The sequence below is a fragment of the Pipistrellus hanaki genome, assembly GCF_964339955.1.
Source record: "Pipistrellus hanaki genome assembly, chromosome: 7".
Lineage (NCBI taxonomy): Eukaryota > Metazoa > Chordata > Mammalia > Chiroptera > Vespertilionidae > Pipistrellus > Pipistrellus hanaki.
Genome location: NC_140509.1, coordinates 29,454,434 through 29,472,382, shown reverse-complemented (window position 1 = coordinate 29,472,382; position 17,949 = coordinate 29,454,434). Strand labels below are relative to the sequence as shown.

General features: G+C 35.5%; 1 protein-coding gene across 1 annotated transcript in view; it reads right to left on the bottom strand.

Moving 5' to 3' along the window:
• The window catches only part of COL19A1 (collagen type XIX alpha 1 chain), a 276,934-nt gene that overhangs the window by 135,159 nt on the left and 123,826 nt on the right, over positions 1-17,949 (bottom strand). Inside the window, exon 14 of the mRNA XM_084890396.1 lies at positions 16,885-16,920. Within this exon, the coding sequence (XP_084746522.1) occupies positions 16,885-16,920 (36 nt within the window). The remainder of the gene's footprint in view (positions 1-16,884; positions 16,921-17,949) is intronic.

Below are 17,949 nucleotides of genomic sequence, written 5' to 3'. Positions count from 1 at the left end.
TCCTCCTCATCCCTTCCTTCTATTCTCCCTAAAAATCAATGGGGGGGGGGGGGGAATCTTTGAGTGAGGATTAACAAAATACAACAACAACAAATTATATATGTTTCAGGTATAAAATTCTACAATACATCACCTGTATACTGTATTGTGTGTTTACTTCTCCAAGTCCAGTCTCCTTCCATGACCATTTATCCCTTCTTTATCCTCTTCTACCTCTCCCTCCCTCCTTCCCAGAGGACAGAGGATTCATTTCCCCCCCACCCCCACTATCTTCTACCATACACAGAAGAGACTCAATAAACACTTAGTAAATTGAAAGAAAAAGAAAACGCAGTGATAAAATAATAATAGGTGGTGGTGGTAGGAAATAGGTTTCTGCTGTCCATATATTCATATTCAGTTTTAAAACTTGGACTTGGACTTTAATACCTTCAGTCTCCTCTTCATTCCTCATAAAAAGTGATCATTCCATTCCTTGATGACAAAGAGTAAACTGTCTTACAGTTAGTTCATTTAAGAATTATCATTTACCACCTATAACATCGCCTCTGTTATGAAACTTACTTAAATCTTTGACCTCTACTTGACTATTTGAGATTTAACAGATTATAACATTTTTCTAGTTAGAAAATCATACCTTTAGTAACTATGCACATAGCACATCTGCATAATGTGTATATTATTTTCTTTGATTTAATTGGTTGAAGAATAATACCTATCTATTTCTTTCTACTTTTTTTCCATCCAGTTAGTCTGCTATAAAAATAGCTGTAAATTGTTTTATTCCTAAATTCCACAAATGTAAAGATTTTTTACTTTTTGGAAAGAGAAACTTGAGAATATATTTAGAATAGTCACAATGTAAACATCTGCATGTGTCTATCAGGCTTTTTTTTTTTTTTTTAAGTGGAATTCTGGACAATAAAAATGTTGACCAATAGCGAAATTCATGAGGCTGTTACCTCTTTGGGTTAGGATAAAAATATGCACAAACAGTTCAGTCCAGTTAAGCCATTCTAAGTTTCAGTGGATACCTGTTATAGAGGGTCCCATTTCACACAGCCTTTTCTGGACAATTGGCAGATTATTTAAGACAGACTAGAGCTTATCATCAGGGAAGCTCCTGTAAATATTTAACTGGGAAATTACTTAGAATTAACTGGTTCAGAACATAATTTTGAAGTGTTTAACAAATACAGCAGATGTTTAGTAGAGTTAATAGGTTAGATTAATTGCATGTGAACACAGATAAATTGTGAAAAGAGGCAAGCCATATTCATAACTTCTCAACCAAAGAAGGGAGCTCAAGTGAACAAGGAAAGTCTCATTTTAATGTATTATTTACACTCCCTTGCCAGGAATGTTGAGGAACATATATCTAAAACTGACTTCAACAAAAATGTTGTGCAAGTAAGTGTATTTTAACTGTTATGATTATTGCTTTGGAATATACTTCATAGACTTGAAACATAAGATTAAGCAAAAACTGAATAAATTCTTAACATGCCACTAGGGCATTTTTTGTGCTTCAAATAGAGTACATAAAATTAAAATTGAAAACAGACTTTATCTGTTATTATAGAAAGTTTCATGCTTTAATATGAGAACAATGGGAACACATTTTATAAGTTGGAGACATCAGAACAAACTACAAAAAGCAAATAAATAAAAATATAAAAGGCATGCAGTCCAGTCATGGGAAGAGATTTTCATATTAGTTCTGAGAAGTGGCATTTAAGACTTTATGCTCATAAATTAAAGGAGCAACCATTTTTATGTTATTTCACAGAAGTATAATGACACAAGAAAGAATTTCCCTCGGGGTGTGTAAGTATTCAGAAAGAGAAATTCTATGTTATATTTCAAAAGCCTATCATTTTATCATAAGCAGTTGTCAGTGCATGCTAGGAAATAGGTGTCTTTGAATAAACAACAATAGAATCTCTTCCATATACCGAAAGAAGCCCTTCAAGCCTGTCTAGTAACACTGGCAAGAGAAAAATAAGAACTGTCACTAGAAAGAATACTCAATGAAATATCTGTGTGGGCAGGAATGCTTCAATCAATCATTATCATTTACAGTAAACAGGTTTCATAACTAGATGGACAATTTTACCCTACCTTTGACAATTTAAAAATTAGAGGTCATTTTTAGTGCTTTCAAAACTTAACTTCATTCTAAAGTCTTGGCAGCATTTTAAACACGAGACATAAGTGAATTATGGTCTCATGTGGATGCAGGGATAGATTTTAATAATAATCTTTTTCTATGCTTTTGAACTCAGAAATCACATTTCTTTTTGTTATATAGATTCTGAAACAGCATGACCTTAGTCTATACTGATTCAGTCAATTAAACTAAAAGTATTATAAATTAACTAATAGATTAGATAGTCTGTAAATTGGATTCTGTTCTTTTCTCTAACAATGATTTTTTGCCCTTATTTGAGACATTCCACTTCATAAATTGTATATATTCTTGGTTCCCTTCCACTTTGTATATTACCTAGCATAATGGATTGCATTTAGTAGGTGTTAAATGGATGAATGACTGCTAAGATTCTGATTCTTTATACTTCTCTTGGTACTTCTGCTATAGTGAGAACATTAATTGTCATAATTACAGAAATTCCAATTTAGAAACTTACATTATTCATCAACAAATCCCACTTGATATAAAAGTAATTCAAGTTATAATTCTTATACTTCTATATGAAGAAGTTAGTCCTTCATTAGAGGAAGAAATACAACCTGAATTCTTTGATTTATCTCTTAGTGATGAGCATTAAATACTTAGTTTTTGAAAAACAACAACATGAACTGAAAAGATTAAAGCATCTAATCCAGGGGTCCTCAAACTTTTTAAAGTGGGGGCCAGATCACGGTCCCTCAGAGAGCTGGAGGGCCGGACTATATGAACTACTAATTCCTACTGTAACACCTCGGCTGCGCTCACTGCCCAAAAAACCTGGCGGGCCGGATCAGACTCCTCTGCGGGCCGCATGTGGCCCGCGGGCCGTAGTTTGAAGACCCCTGAATTCTAATCAAACCATTTATTAATAAGAAGTGGAACCAACCAAGTTACTTAAAATGTTATCATTTAAAATAATGTAGTTTCACATTTGGTAATTATTCTTGATTTACTTTTATTTGTCATAAGTAATTTCACATTTTGGTCATATCATGTTTGTAATTATTCTAGACTATGAAAAACTGTGTAGATTTGCTTTATTTGCTTCACCTAATAAATGAAGTCATTTGATTTTTGTGGACTCAAAGGTCTGTTGACAAGTAAAAATAAATTGATAGGCTATGGTCTGTCAAATTCACTTGTATCATGTCTTAATGATTTATGAGGGAAAATATATATGATTTATTCAGTTTTAATGATTAGTCTGATCAAATAACAGTCTGTATTTCTGGACTGGATTTTCCACAGGTGAGTGTCCACATGGAAACATGGTTCCATTGCACAAAACGGGAATAATCTACACATTCTAGTAGGCTGTTTTTAAATGCATTCTGATGTTTTCTGAGGAATGGACAGCATAATAGAAATGTAAGTCCAAATGTAATATCATCAATAACTTTTGTGTGTGGGTTAAGGAACAAATGACCAGAATGAAGAAAACTTAATCTAGTAATTTCAGGGTTAAAACATAACTCAATACAGAGATGTTCACACATCACATGAAAGACTCAGGTATTTAATGCAGATAACTGGAATGATGATTCATACAATATCAGGCCAAGTTACAACTGAGTAAGCTGGTGAAAGCCAAACTTTTAAGAGGGGAAAATGCTGCATACTTTAATAAAAAATTTTCAATACTAAAAACATACATTTAAGTACTTTCTCCTAGGAATTAAGATTTAACTATATAGTGCATTTTAGTAATTTATGCATTATTTAATCAGTAAAGTAGTTACATTATCTATTTATCAGCTTTTAATAGATAAGTTTTTATATTGATAAAAAAAGACTAATTTTTGAAAATATTAACTTGTCAGACTTAGTTAAATACATCTCAAGGATAACTTCTTTTTGCTTTTAAAAATCTTTTCTGAGGACATGCTTATTGATATAGAGAGAAAAGGACAGAGAATTTGATCTATTATTTTCTCATATCAGGGATTGGATCCGCAACCTAGGTATGTGGCCTGACCAGAATCAAACCCCACAACCTTTCAGTGTACAGGACGATGCTCCAACCAACTGAGCCACAATTGCAAGGTCTCAGTAATGCATGGTGTATATTGTAGGTCAATGGACAAATCAGTCTTATACATATTTCTTTAAATAAAAGAATTTAGAAATGGAGTAAAACATTTACCCCTCATAATCACACCTACTTAATGATTGGTTAACTTAAGGCTGTGTCAGAGTAACTTCAATTCAGTGCCAGTGGCATTATAAGATTAGTTGTGATGTGTCATATTGACCCTTCAGGATATTGTTCCTATGTCACTCTTCAACCTGTTGGGTTGGCAACACAATATGTTTTCCAAGTAAGCAGAACTGATTTATCAAAGCCAGAAACAAATCACTTCATTTTCAAGCTACCAATCAAACACTAGAAAGTTAGCATGAAAGTAAATTGCAATTATTGTTTTCATAATATTTCAATAAAATGGAGGAATCAGAAAGTTATTTTCAAGCTTCTGAAAAAGAATAGTGTATCAAGTGAACAAATCAAGATAATTTGAGAGTCACTGTACTAATATAAAGCTATAACAAGAATACAAACAGTAGTGGGTAAAAAGATAATACAAACAACCCATAAAAAGACTTTCATACTTGCACAGAATCAAAAGACAGAAGCCCATCGTCATTTCAACAAATCTTTTAAAAACCTTCACTCACTCACAATACCAAATTAGGAAGAGGTTAAAGAATTGGCATTGAGTACCTGCTATTGTCAGAAATCCCACTAATCATTTTACGTAAGTGATTTTATTTAATTCTAACAACACTAAGAAATAGAATTTTCCCTTTCATAGATGAGAAAAACTTCCTAAAATAACACTGCAAATAAGAGGGGGACCTGAATCAAACTCAAATATGTCTGACCCAAAACTCTACCCCACTTCCAATGTATTCTACTTCCACTTCCAAAGAAATATTTGGAGCATAACATTTATGTGAATATGCATCATCATAGTGCATGAATGGAGTTTCAGGTCAATCTCACCAGATTTAAAACACAGAATCACTTTTATGTTTTTTATACATAGAGGTATTAAACCTTCCAGAATATATTAGGAAACTAATAAGTGGTTGTAAAACAGGGTGGCATTCTATAAAAAAAAAAATGGAATGAAAAATCAACAGCCTGAAGGGAAGTAAAAATAGCCAAGCCCCAGAAAGCCATCTGAGGATTAGACTAGGTGAGGAGCTGAATGGGGCAGTAGTAAGGTTAGTAATACTGTGGTAAAAGAACAACCATTTGCTAGGGTTTGTTTTAAAAGGTATAGCATGCATAAGAGAATTCTTGGTGACAATTCTCCATCCATTAGTTTGCATTTCTACTTGTCTTGCGAGTCACTAACTGCTCTATGTTCTGAACTATATTTTTACCCTTCAGGTAGTTGTCTATCCAAAAGGCGACCTAGAAAGTGCCAACTTAATTCTGGCTCTGCCACCAAATGCTCTTGTTGACTTGACTGACATGTCCTAGACCAAAAAGATAATGGCCTCTTGGTTTAGCACATTGCTCGCTCAGCACTCATTTGGCTAATGAGGAAGACAGAATGGGTCTCTGTAAGTTTTATTAAGATGTCGTGTCCTTGTTGATGAATTTGGATTGCTGCCTCACATCTAGGGGAAAGATCAATTCAGAAACTTAAGGAGAAAATAATCTGGCTTTCTAAGGTGAATTTGGGTAATTTATAAGATTTGTTTAGCTGGTGGGGTCTGGGGTCCTATAGGTTGGCCTCATCTACTTGCTTGGGGTCATTAATGGTAGCCCATAATAAATGCCATATGAGACAAACTGAACACTTTTGGTCTTAGCCTCTGCTTGTAGGGATAATCAGAATGGTTGATGGAGTAGCATACTCACAGGAAAATTTGCCAGAAGTCAAGTCAGTAACACAGAAAAGAGGGAGGAGCCGAAACTGGTTTGGCTCAGTAGTAGAGCATTGGTCTGCGGACTGAAGGATCCCAGGTTCGATTCCAGTCAGGGGCATGTACGTTGGTTGCGGGCACATTCCCGGTGGGGGGTGAGCAGGAGGCAGCTGGTCGATGTTCCTCTCTCATCGACGTTTCTAGCTCTCTATCTCTCCCCCTTCCTCTCTGTAAAAAATCAATAAAATATATTTAAAAAAAAAAAAAAAAAGAGGGAGGAATATTGTTGGGAGACAATGAATCTTTCCAGGGTTTTTCATGTTCCTGCGTGTCTTATGAGGGAGATACTAAATGCCGTTTTGTTCTGCACTCTCTTATTAAGGCTGTTTCTATTGAAAAACAAAGGGCAGGTTTGCTTAATGTTCTGAATATTAAAGAAAATGTCTCCCTCTGGGGCAAAGAGAAGGCTTCCTTGTAGACCAGTGGTTCTCAACCTTTCTAATGCCACGACCCTTTAATTCAGTTCCTCATGTTGTGGTGACCCCCCAACCATAAAACTACTTTCATTGTTAATTCATAACTGTAATTTTGCTACTTTTATGAATTGTAATGTAAATATCTGTGTTTTCTGATGGTCTTAGACGACCCTGGTAGTGGTTCTCAACCTATGGGTCATGGCATTAGAAGGGTTGAGAACCACTGTTGTAGACCATTATGAAAGAGCTGGGTTTCCTGAGCATGGAGTTCCTCAGTTGTGACACAAACATACTGTGTGTCAGTACCAATGGATTACTCCTGAGGCCTAGCAGCAGGGAAACCAATTTCACACCTTTCACAGTTCTTGACACTGGTAAGTCAAACCTTGCTCTATATTGGAAATACATCTGATTTAATTAAATAATTCTTTATATTTAATCTCTAACTTTTTAAAATAATGTGATGAAAAAGAATTTAAAGAAAAAATATTATTGCCGAAACCGGTTTGGCTCAGTGGATAGAGCGTCAGCCTGAGGACTGAAAGGTTCCGGGTTTGATTCCGGTCAAGGGCATGTACATTGGTTATGGGCACATCCCTAGTAGCGGGTGTGCAGGAGGCAACTGAATTCAGGTCTGCATGACTCCTAAACTACATTTCATGAATTTTTGGTTTGTTAAAACAGTTGAATAGTTAATTGGAATAAATATAGTTCTAATCCTTTTAGAGAGCAATCATTTTAAAATTCAATTTTATAGATAAAAAATGTTAAATTCTTAAATAAAGTGGAATTGAGTTAAAGTAATTTCTGTGTAGATTCATGACTTAAGTACACATTTTTATGCATATAATTTTTTAAAAGTCTTTTCTATTTTATAATTTTCCATTGGCACATAAGATACATTTTAATGTTTTTTCTAAATTGCTAAATATCATGACATAAAATAGTTCTTTCATGAAAGTACCAAAATGCCAAAGTAGAGCACTTTTAGGATAGAAAATTTGACTAAGTTTTAAAATACATAATTTAGAATTCTGATGAAAACATTTTAAAATGTCTTTTGAAACAGAATCAAACTATAAACAGAAGGGCAGAAGGAGCTATTCTTAAATCATGCATCCGATGGAAGATATATAAATCACCTCCCTGACAAATGAACTGATGGTAGGTTTTCTACAATATAAATCTTCTCTCAGGCTAAACATAAATCTTTCTAGGGCCTTAAGCATCAACTCCACTATATTTCTTCATAGAGTCAATAAAAATAGCCTTATAGTATAGAAATGCTTTCTATTTTAATCAACAAATTCATTTATATGTCTTTTGCCCTCAAATTTTAGAAGAAGGCTGGGTTTTTAATAAAATTTCAACTGCTTTTCTTCTACTGGCTCACTCGTACCCTAAACATCATTGAGCTGGATCGCCAATTTCAGAAAGTTAACAATGAATTTAATGTGAATTCTGAAACATTTTAAGGCTAATAGTATTAATTCAAATTCAGGCAATTCATAGAAAGAGCATATAAATAACCCATATTTTAATATGAAGGAAATCTAAAACAATGTTAAATTGAATTGCCTGTTAATTACTATGCTACAGAACATATGTTTATCCTAGTCAGAACAGAAAGAGAAATTATGCTTCATGCACATTTAACAAGAATACAATATTTCATTCACTTAAAAAGAGAAGGCCTGGGGTGGGACAGGGGCTGGGAGGAGGGAAGTAAAGGGGGGAGAAATTGGGGGACACCTGTAATACTGTCATCAATAAAATAAAATTTTAAAAAGAGATGGTTACAGTTCCTTAGAAATTTTAGTAAAAAAATAATTATTTAATAGTTGAGTCTGTGATTTAAATGTATTTAAAGTGAATAACCAAATTATAGCATTAGAATTCTAGTAAAAAATATTTTTTCAGAAATAACTAAATGTTTTTGTGTAGTACCAGCATAACTATAGTTGTACAAATACTTGTAGGACATTTATGTATTAATTTCAAATGATCAGTTTAAAAATGAGCAATTTTATAACCAACTGGTTGCTTTTTTCTTAAACCTAATAGGTTCCAAAAAGGCAAAAACAGTACCTTGTGTAGTGTCTGACACATAGAATTTGAGTAACTGGGCAGGTTAAAAGGAAGGAGGCAGGGATGGAAGGGGCCATCTTATCTACTGATCATTTCTGCACCTTGTTTATGCTAATATATATATTTTTTAAAAAAGATATTGCAAGGCTTCCCTTATATGAATACTGTATTGTCTCTTGTGCATTAGGGCCATCTTTAATTTGTATGTCATCTGACTTATAAACAAGCAGCTGCAGTTTCCTCTCAGTTGCTTATGGTATTTAGGTAGCTTTCATAGGGTGAAATCTGTCCTCCATCTCTGTGCCTTTTTCCCTTAAGCTGGATTTCTCTGGGCCCTAAGGAACTGGCATTTAAAGTCTCATTTAGTAAGCACGTCTAAGACACTTGCACTGTTGACTCTCTAAACCTTTGGCTTCTTGTGTAAACATTTGGTGCCATCTGAATGAGTCTTTAATAACTCCCCAAAGAGACAGGGCCAGAGCCACACAGTCATGTTCCTTGGGAACTAAAATTAGTGGGTAAATGATGTGAGGTAGCACTGTCCTGCCTTTCTCCACCCATCTCTTCTGACATGACACGCAAAGGCCAAAAGAGAAGAGAAGGAAAGAAGTATTAACCAGTTGCCTCATTTTAATAAGGCCTCGCTTCTGGTAAGGATTTTAGCAAAACTTGACTATGAAAACAGCAGTATATTTATTTGAGGAGAAGCTGGAAATAGTGAGTAAATAGTAAGGACATAAAACGTATACACAAGTTTAGGAAGTTATATGGAAAGACACACTACATTTACACAGAATTAAGATTTTAACAACAAACGACAAAGAACCAAAGGATCTGTACTTATTATAGCTGCATATTGAAATGTAAAGATTTATAGTTATATTTAAATGTCAAGAAAAGGTTAATGTAAAATGCCAAAATTGAAAAATACAAATAAACCAGAATGGATCTTTAACATAAGTTTTCATTATAATCTTAGATACATTGTTTTTTAAACAAACTTGGAAGTTATTACATGTTTTCCTTATTCAGTGTTGGTTTTAGCCCACATAAATATAGGGTACTGGGCTGCCAGTTGTATAAAAGTGTAGCACATAAAATTATGGACAGTACATAATACTTGATAATGATAATAAATAACTAAGTTATTGGTTTATGTGTGCATATATATGTAAACACACACACACACACACACACACACACACACACACACACATCAGAGGCCTGGTGCATGACATTCCTGCACTGGGGAGGGGTGTCCCTCAGCCCAGCCTGCTCCTCTCACAGTCCACCTCCTCTATCGATTGCTCCAAAGAGGGAGGCCCTGCCCATCTACTGCAGCCTGCAGGCCGGTGGCCTGGGCTTCCCTCTTTGGGGTGATTGATCGTGGAGCCCTCCAATCAATCACCCCATGGAGGGTGGCCTAGACCTCTCTCTTTGGAGTGATTATGGAGCCCTCCCCAGCCCGATTGATTGCCCCGCCACCGGTGGCCTGGGCCTCCCTCTGCAGGGCGATTGTGGGACCCCCGCAACCAATCCAATGGCACCCGCCATGGCTGGCCTGGCCTCAGTGCGTGTCATAGCGTGGTCATCTGGACAGTCTTTCTGCTGTTCGGCCATTCGGTTGATTTGCATATTATGCTTTTATTATTATAATTATACATAATACATGTACACATATATATTCTTTACTGTTGACTGTATTACAGATGTCACCCAATTTCCCCAACTTTGCCCCTCTCCACCCAGCCCCCACTTCACCCCAGGCTTTCATGACAATTTTTTTCCATGTCCATATTTTTTTATGCTTATTTTAGAGCAGGGCTGGGGAATGTGCAGCCTGTGGGCTGTATAAAGCCCATGACATTATTTGGCCTGGCCCTGCCAAGGCAACCGCAGGCAGGACTCAAAATTCAAGTCTAGGAGGTTTGTTTTTTTTCATAGCAACATAAATTTATACTAAGTGAATTATATTAAGCAATGATGTTACAAATATCTAACTGGCCCTTGGCCAAATAAAGGTCCCCCATCCCTGTTTTAGAGTATAGTCTCTTTACCTATAAATAAAAAGTTTGCTGTATAACAGTATGCCTGTTACCCAGGCAGCAGTCTCATACATCTCATACTTACTTTGTCTCTTAATCACATCATTTCCTCTTGTACTTGGTTTAATCTTGTGTTGTTTGGTACAGTAATATGACATACAGCTTATAGCGTAGGAGCAATATACCATAACATAGCATAGGTGTACTGTAGGCTATTCCACCTAGGTTTATGTATAAGTGCACTCTAATGTCTGCTTTGAAAATTATAAATGCCAACAGAAGAGACATTTTAAACTCATCAAGAACTCACTCTCCCCCCAGTTTTATTGAGATAAAATTGACATATAATATTGTGTAAGAGTCAGGTATACAATCTGATTTTATACACACATATATAGTGAGATGATTATCATAATTAGGTTAGCTAACAACTCCATCATCTAACATAAATACCTTTGTGTGTTGTGTGTGTGTGTGTGTTGATATCATGTAAGATTTAGTCTGTTAGTAACTTTCAAATATCTAATACAGTATTGTTAACAGTAGTTACCATGCTATACATTTGGTCCCCAGAACTTACTCATAACTCTAAGTTTTTATCCTCAACCAATATTTTCCAATTTCCCTCATTCTCCACCTCAGCAACCCTAATTCTATGATCTGTTCCTATAAATTTGGTTCTGCATATAGGTGAAAACATTTAGTATTTGTCTTTCTGATTTATTTCACTTAGCATAAGACCTTCAAGGTCCATCCATGCACTTGCAAATGGGAGGATTTTCTTCTTTTTATGGCTGGATAATTGTATATTCATTTACTCATTCATCTATCAATAGACTTAGGTTGGTTGAATCTCCTGGCTATTCTGAAGAATGCTGAAATGAACATGGAAATACAGATTGTCTCTTTGAGATAGGACTGCATTTCTTTTAGATATGTACTCAGATCATATGGTAATTTTATTTTTAATATTTTGAGTAACCTCCACACTATTTTCCATAGTGGCTGCACCAATTTACAATCCCACCAACAATACACAAGGGTTTCATTTTTCTCCACATCCTCACCAACAAATTTTTGCTTGTTTTTTTTTATAATAGTCATTCTAACATATGTGAGAGGATTTCTTACTGTGGTTTTGATGTACATTTCCCTGATGAGTAGTGATGTTGAGAATCATTTTATGTACTTGTTGGCAGTTTGTATGTCTTTTTTGAAAAAAAAAAAAAGTCGATGTAATTATCTGTGTGTGTGTGTGTGTGTGTGTGTGTGTGTGTGTGTGTTTGCTATTGGATTATATGAATTCCTTATATATTTTGGATATTAACCCCTTATCAGATATATGGTTTGCAAATATTTCCTCCCATTTCATAGGTTGCCTTTCCTTATTTCTTCTACACTTGGCTTCTTTCATTCCTTTATCCATCTCCTCCACGAAGACCCAATTTTATACCACCAGTTCAAAGGAAAGTATAACCAAGAAACAAAGTAACATTTCATTAAAATAGATGGATAGTTTTATATATTGGATTTATGAAATAAAATGGTTCTACATGATTTTTAAAATTTAAAATAATAGCCAAAGCACAGTAATCCGCAGGGACATGAAAATACCAGTGATAAACACAATCCTAAAAAAGTCCTGTATCCAAAAGGATTACCTTGCATCAGTAAACTTAGTGTTTCAGTGTGCTCAATTACTATTGCTCTCAATTTCTTATTAAGCAAAATTCAAATAAAACCAAAACAAATATGGTGTGAATGCTTTCCAGGGAAAAAAGGGTTCAACATTTCCCACCCGTATTTATTCAGGGCAGTTCAGGTCTGTATGCTTGGTCTCTGAGGTTCTATGTGCTGGACTTGCTAATGCTGAGTCCTGCTCAAATGCCTTTCAGCATAACGATTATTACTTATCTCATTTTTTATTCTTATAAGTATATTTCCAGTAGGACATGATCTCACTCATCTAGGGGAAATGGTGAACAACATAGACTGGTGAACAAGAACAGACCCAGAGATAATGAGCCATGGGTCAGACTGTCAGACCTCAAAGGGAGGGTGGGGATAAAAGGGAGAGATCAACTAAAGGACTTATGTGCACACATATGAGCCCAACCAATGGTCAAGGACAATAGGGGGTGGGGGCATGAGTGAGGGGGGGGATGGAATGGGGGGGATTGAGGACAAATATATGATAAAGAAATTAATTTTAAAAAAAGGATTATTGATGGACGTACAAGTGGGTTGTAAATGTGCAGATGGAAGGTCCTGGTCATCCTCTAGAATCAATTAATCAGGAACCAAATCACCGGTACTAATAGAGAGTCTGCATTTCCTGGAAGTGCTTCTGAAAGTAGTCAGGTTGGGTGTTTTTGATACAGATGCTGAAGTAAGGAGTAATTCTAAAATGTTGGCTCCGCCTCTGAAAGAGGAAGCTGTGGAGAAAAGTATTCGACACGCCTTCAGAGCATTAGTTCTCACCCTTGGCTGCACATTGGAAGTGCTGGGGGGGGAATTAAACAGATGAGAGATTCTCATTTTTATTTTTATTTTTTTGCATAAGGTTCAGCCTGGGAATTGGAGCCTTTAAAGCACCTCAGGTGATTCTAATGTGCACTACAGGTGGAGAAGCACCGATCTGTGGAAGGAAGTGGAGTCTGCAGCATAGTTAGATGTTAAGCCCTGTGACTCCAGGTGTGGTCTGAGGACCAGTAGCATCCGCATCCTCTCATTACAAATGTAGAATCTTAGCCACCCCACCTCTGACTTATGGAATGAAATGTGCATTTAAACAAGACCCCTAAGGTTCACATGCACATTAAATTTTGAGATTGTCTTCAGTCTGAGCCCACAGGAGTCCTTGAATGGTTAGGTTAAGGCTATAATTAAAGATACCTTCCTAGCCCTCATTTCCTCCACTTAACCAAACAGGCTTCAGTCTCACTTTAGTTTTACTATTATGCCTCCCAAATGGAAAGAGCTATTTCTTTATTACAACACATTAAGTTGAATTTAAGATGAAAGCTAGGCTTTCTTCAAAAGTCTCAAGGAATTTTCCAAGTAGGAAAAGAAAGCTCGTTCCATTATAGTGCCAGAAACAGTGGCTTTCAACTCCCACTGCATACATAATTACCTGGAGAGCTTTATAAACGTACTGGTTCCACATCATATCTATTGAATTATAATTTCTCAGGGTGGAGGCACACATTGGTACATTTTAAAGCTCTCCCGTGGAGTTTAGTGTGCAGCTAGCTATGAGAATCACCGTGGTTGAACTCTAAGTTTATTCACTCCTATATATTAGTGCCTCATTTCTTTATTTTTTATTTTTTTGTTAATTTTCACCCTAGGGCATTTTTCCATTGATTTTTAGGGAGAGTGGAAAGGAGGGAGGGAAGGAGAGAGAAAGAGACAGAAACATCAATGTGAGAAAAGGACACCGATTGGTTGCCTCCTGCATGCTTCCCAATGGGGGCTGAGGATCAAATCTGCAACCCAGGTATGTGCCCTTGATTAGGAATTTAAGACACTCAAACCATTGAACAACACCAGCCAGGGTTTGGTGCCTCATTTCATTCAAATATAATAGACTCAGTCATTGTGGCTTCCTTGAGACTGTTATCAATCACTTCATTAAAATGTATCAATGTGCATTATAAGATCAATTAAATATTTAGTGTGCATGGTAATTCGGCATTCATTTAAGTTCATCCCTATTTCAAAGTTAACAGTTGATTATCTACATTAATAAAGTAATGCTGACCTAACCAGTTTGGCTCAGTGGATAAGATTGTTGTCCTGTGGACTGAAGGGTCCCAGGTTTGATTACAATCAAGGGCATGCACCTTGGTTGCAGGCACATCCCCAGTAGGGGCGTGCAGGAGGCATCTAATCAGTGTTTCTCATCCATGTTTTTAACTCTCTATCCCTCTCTCTTCTGCTCTGTAAAAAATCAATAAAATATATTTAAAAAAATAAAATAAAGTAATGCCAAGTATACAGATGGTCATATCCAAATAGTACAAATTTTTTTCCTTTATGAAATAAAACATTTCCTTTCATTGTCGTTTTGCCTTGACATATCCTTAGTTAAGTATAAACATTAGCTTGTACCGCTCAGTATCTGCCAGCTGAGTAGTGCCAAGAGACACCTATAGGGTGCTACTTGGCAGGAAGACATCAGCTGTCATTTAAAAATCTACAAAACTGATACCATCCAATACAACTTTCTGATTACAGAGCCAAAACTGCACATGCGGTGAACTGATACACTGATAAACTGCATTTTGGAACTGGTTGAGCAAATCACTTGACTGAAGAGAAACAAGCAGGGGACTTAACCCCAAATCACTGCCAAATAATTTTAAAAATAAATTCCACATAGTATAAAAATTGAATAATGTACAGAGAAAGCTTCCTCTAAATACACAGATTTTATTCCCATCTTGAAAACAAAAGCTTCAAGCACAGAATTCCATTGCAAATAGAATTTGGTTATTCCTAATAAAGTCATCTTTTTGGTTTCTTAGATTTTTCTATTTATACTTGTCCCTTAAGTAAGCACTGCAAAGACTATGTGTAAGACAAGCATGTCAAACTCAAAAGCTAACCAAGGCCAAATAAACAAGGTTTAAGTTTATACGGGCCAAAAAAAACACACAAAAGCTTCAATTTTCATAGAAACAGGATTATTTTTATAGAGACATGCTGAATACAGAGGGCTAAAATAAATGAGTAACCATTAACATAAAATAATAGAACATTTTTATAAAAATTAATGTTTTTTCTTGAACATTAACTTATCAGACAATGAATAAACTACACAAATTAATAAGCAATACACAAATAAACCTATTTTTCTTATTCTCCAAAAGTGAAATATTTCCTGTTGTGCACACCAAACAAGTCAGTACAAGACTAATGATGTGACAATCAGCTGCTAAAATATTCCCTGCTAGTATTAGTGGAGAGAAATGGTGTGCCAGTGCGTAAGGTGCATAGGAAAATGAATGCAATATGATTATAGTAATCAGTCATTAGTGAACGTTGTAGTTTGTTATTAATAATTATGTATAACAGGATAATGTAAAATTTAAGTTATGAAATTTTTATTAAAACTTTTTTTACATACCATTATATTGGCCGGGCCACAAAAATATTCCTTGTGGGCCACAAGTTTGACATGCTTGGTCTAAGACATTACTAAAGTATTGTCCAAATGACATTGTCTATTATATAGCGACACGTAAATGTTACCAAAGCCATACACAGCTTTTGAGATTCCTGTTCTGCTCTGTTGGGAAAAGCTCCATCCAGATGCTAGAAGACTTTTTTCAATGTGAGCTTTTATAACCAGGACAGGTCTTTGAAAAACGATGACTTAAATTCTTAACTTATGTCATTAAGTCACACCAACATTAAATTCGAGAGACCTCAGGCTATAAACGATCATTCTTTAATTAAAAACTTTTTTTCTTTTCTATTAGGCTTAGAGTCATTCTTAAATCAATTCTTTAAGTTAAATGAGAATCCTTAATGGCCTAGGAACAAGATCTATAGTAGTAAATTGTATATAAATATAAAATGATTACATATTTATGATTAAGTTCTTAATAAATGATGAACTATTTAAATGAAAATAACCCCACTGTGTGCACATTATAAATTTTTCTCATAAACGTGTTTCTGAAATATCGCCATTTTATCATTTTCAAATCTTATAATCAAATCATACAGAAAAAAAACAATAGTCTTGGACAGGTGTGGGGAAATGTAACAATCCACTTTAAATAGGTAACTGTTCTTACCACTGGGTGATTATGATTTATTTTGTTCTTTTTCAGTTTGTAGAGTATGCAGAACTGTCCCTGCTTCCATTAACTTTAAATGTTCTATTAAGAATGTATAATCAACCATCTAAGGGGTAAAATTATGAACCGCAGGGAAGGAAGAAAGGTATTGCTCAGGACAGGTACTGCTTCCAGACTTTTCTGGTAACCACTTATGTAACCTCAGTTCAAGTATGTCACTACTGTGAGTAGATGCCCCATTTTTTAACATTTGGAGGTTTGGCTAACTCCACCCTGAAGTCACTATCAATTCTCAAAATAGTCTATGTGGGTTAAAATTCTGGTGTAGCATGATGTAGTGTAAATAATAAGTAGGATAACATATTTCAGTTTTACATTTTGACTTAAAGCATACTTACAGTTAAGGCTGGTGGTCCTGGAGGTCCTGTTTCACCCTAAAATAAATTAAAGTTGCAGTTACCAGTAACCTCTTTTTACACATAATCTTTATAAATTTTCTAAATAGACAGAAACAATATCTGAATAGATAAATAAATCCTGAAGAAAAGGAAAATAGAAGTTTATCTTGATAAAAGCACACGGAGAGATGCATCACCTGCTTTGAACTCTCATGCTATAAATATCACCTGGTGCATGCTCATGCTTTTTGCAGGACTTGTTTTGAAAAGCTAAAATAATCTGATTTCTATACTTTTGTCCACTGAACCAAAATTAGAAAGAATATCTCTTCAAATATGATTACTTGCCAATGCAACAGCTGGGACGTGTCATAATGACGGGCACTTTTTCTGACAAAGTTAGTATGAGGATCAGCAGAAATAATAAATGGATGTCCCCACTTCATGCCTCCCAGCTGCAAGAAGTGGTTCCATTTCCTCTTCTAACACTCGGCTGCATTGGCATTGCACTTGCCATTAATTGTAAAAGGCTCTGCCCATATTTATGTATTTTTAAATACTAGCATTGCTTTGCTGATGTATGTGAATACAAATTACCAGATGGATGTATTGACAAACGAGTCAACGTCTTTAAAAAATGGTCCATCTAAAAGTTCACTATTTTCTGATATGTAAATATGTCCACCCATATGCCACCTTCTTGTATCAGTGCCCCTGTTTAATACATAAGAACTCTGAGTCATTAAGACCAAGCATCATGGCTCTAATCCTTATTTAAGTGGAGACGATGGAGAGCATATGCTGTGGCATGGGGCACTGGGACCTTGTAGTCTCAGGTTGAAAGTATCTCTATAACTTTCTCTTTTCTCATCTAATATAGTCAGCTCAAAAGTTAAGACAGCATTGTGTAATCACTATTTGGGGGAATGGCTGAATACAAATGACCAATCCTTGTCAAGAAACATTGATGTAGCTTAAATGACTCACTGAGGACCGATTTACAAGACCAGCTTTAAGGCAGAGGTAAATATTGACGACAGACAAAGATTTCTAAATGCGCTGATG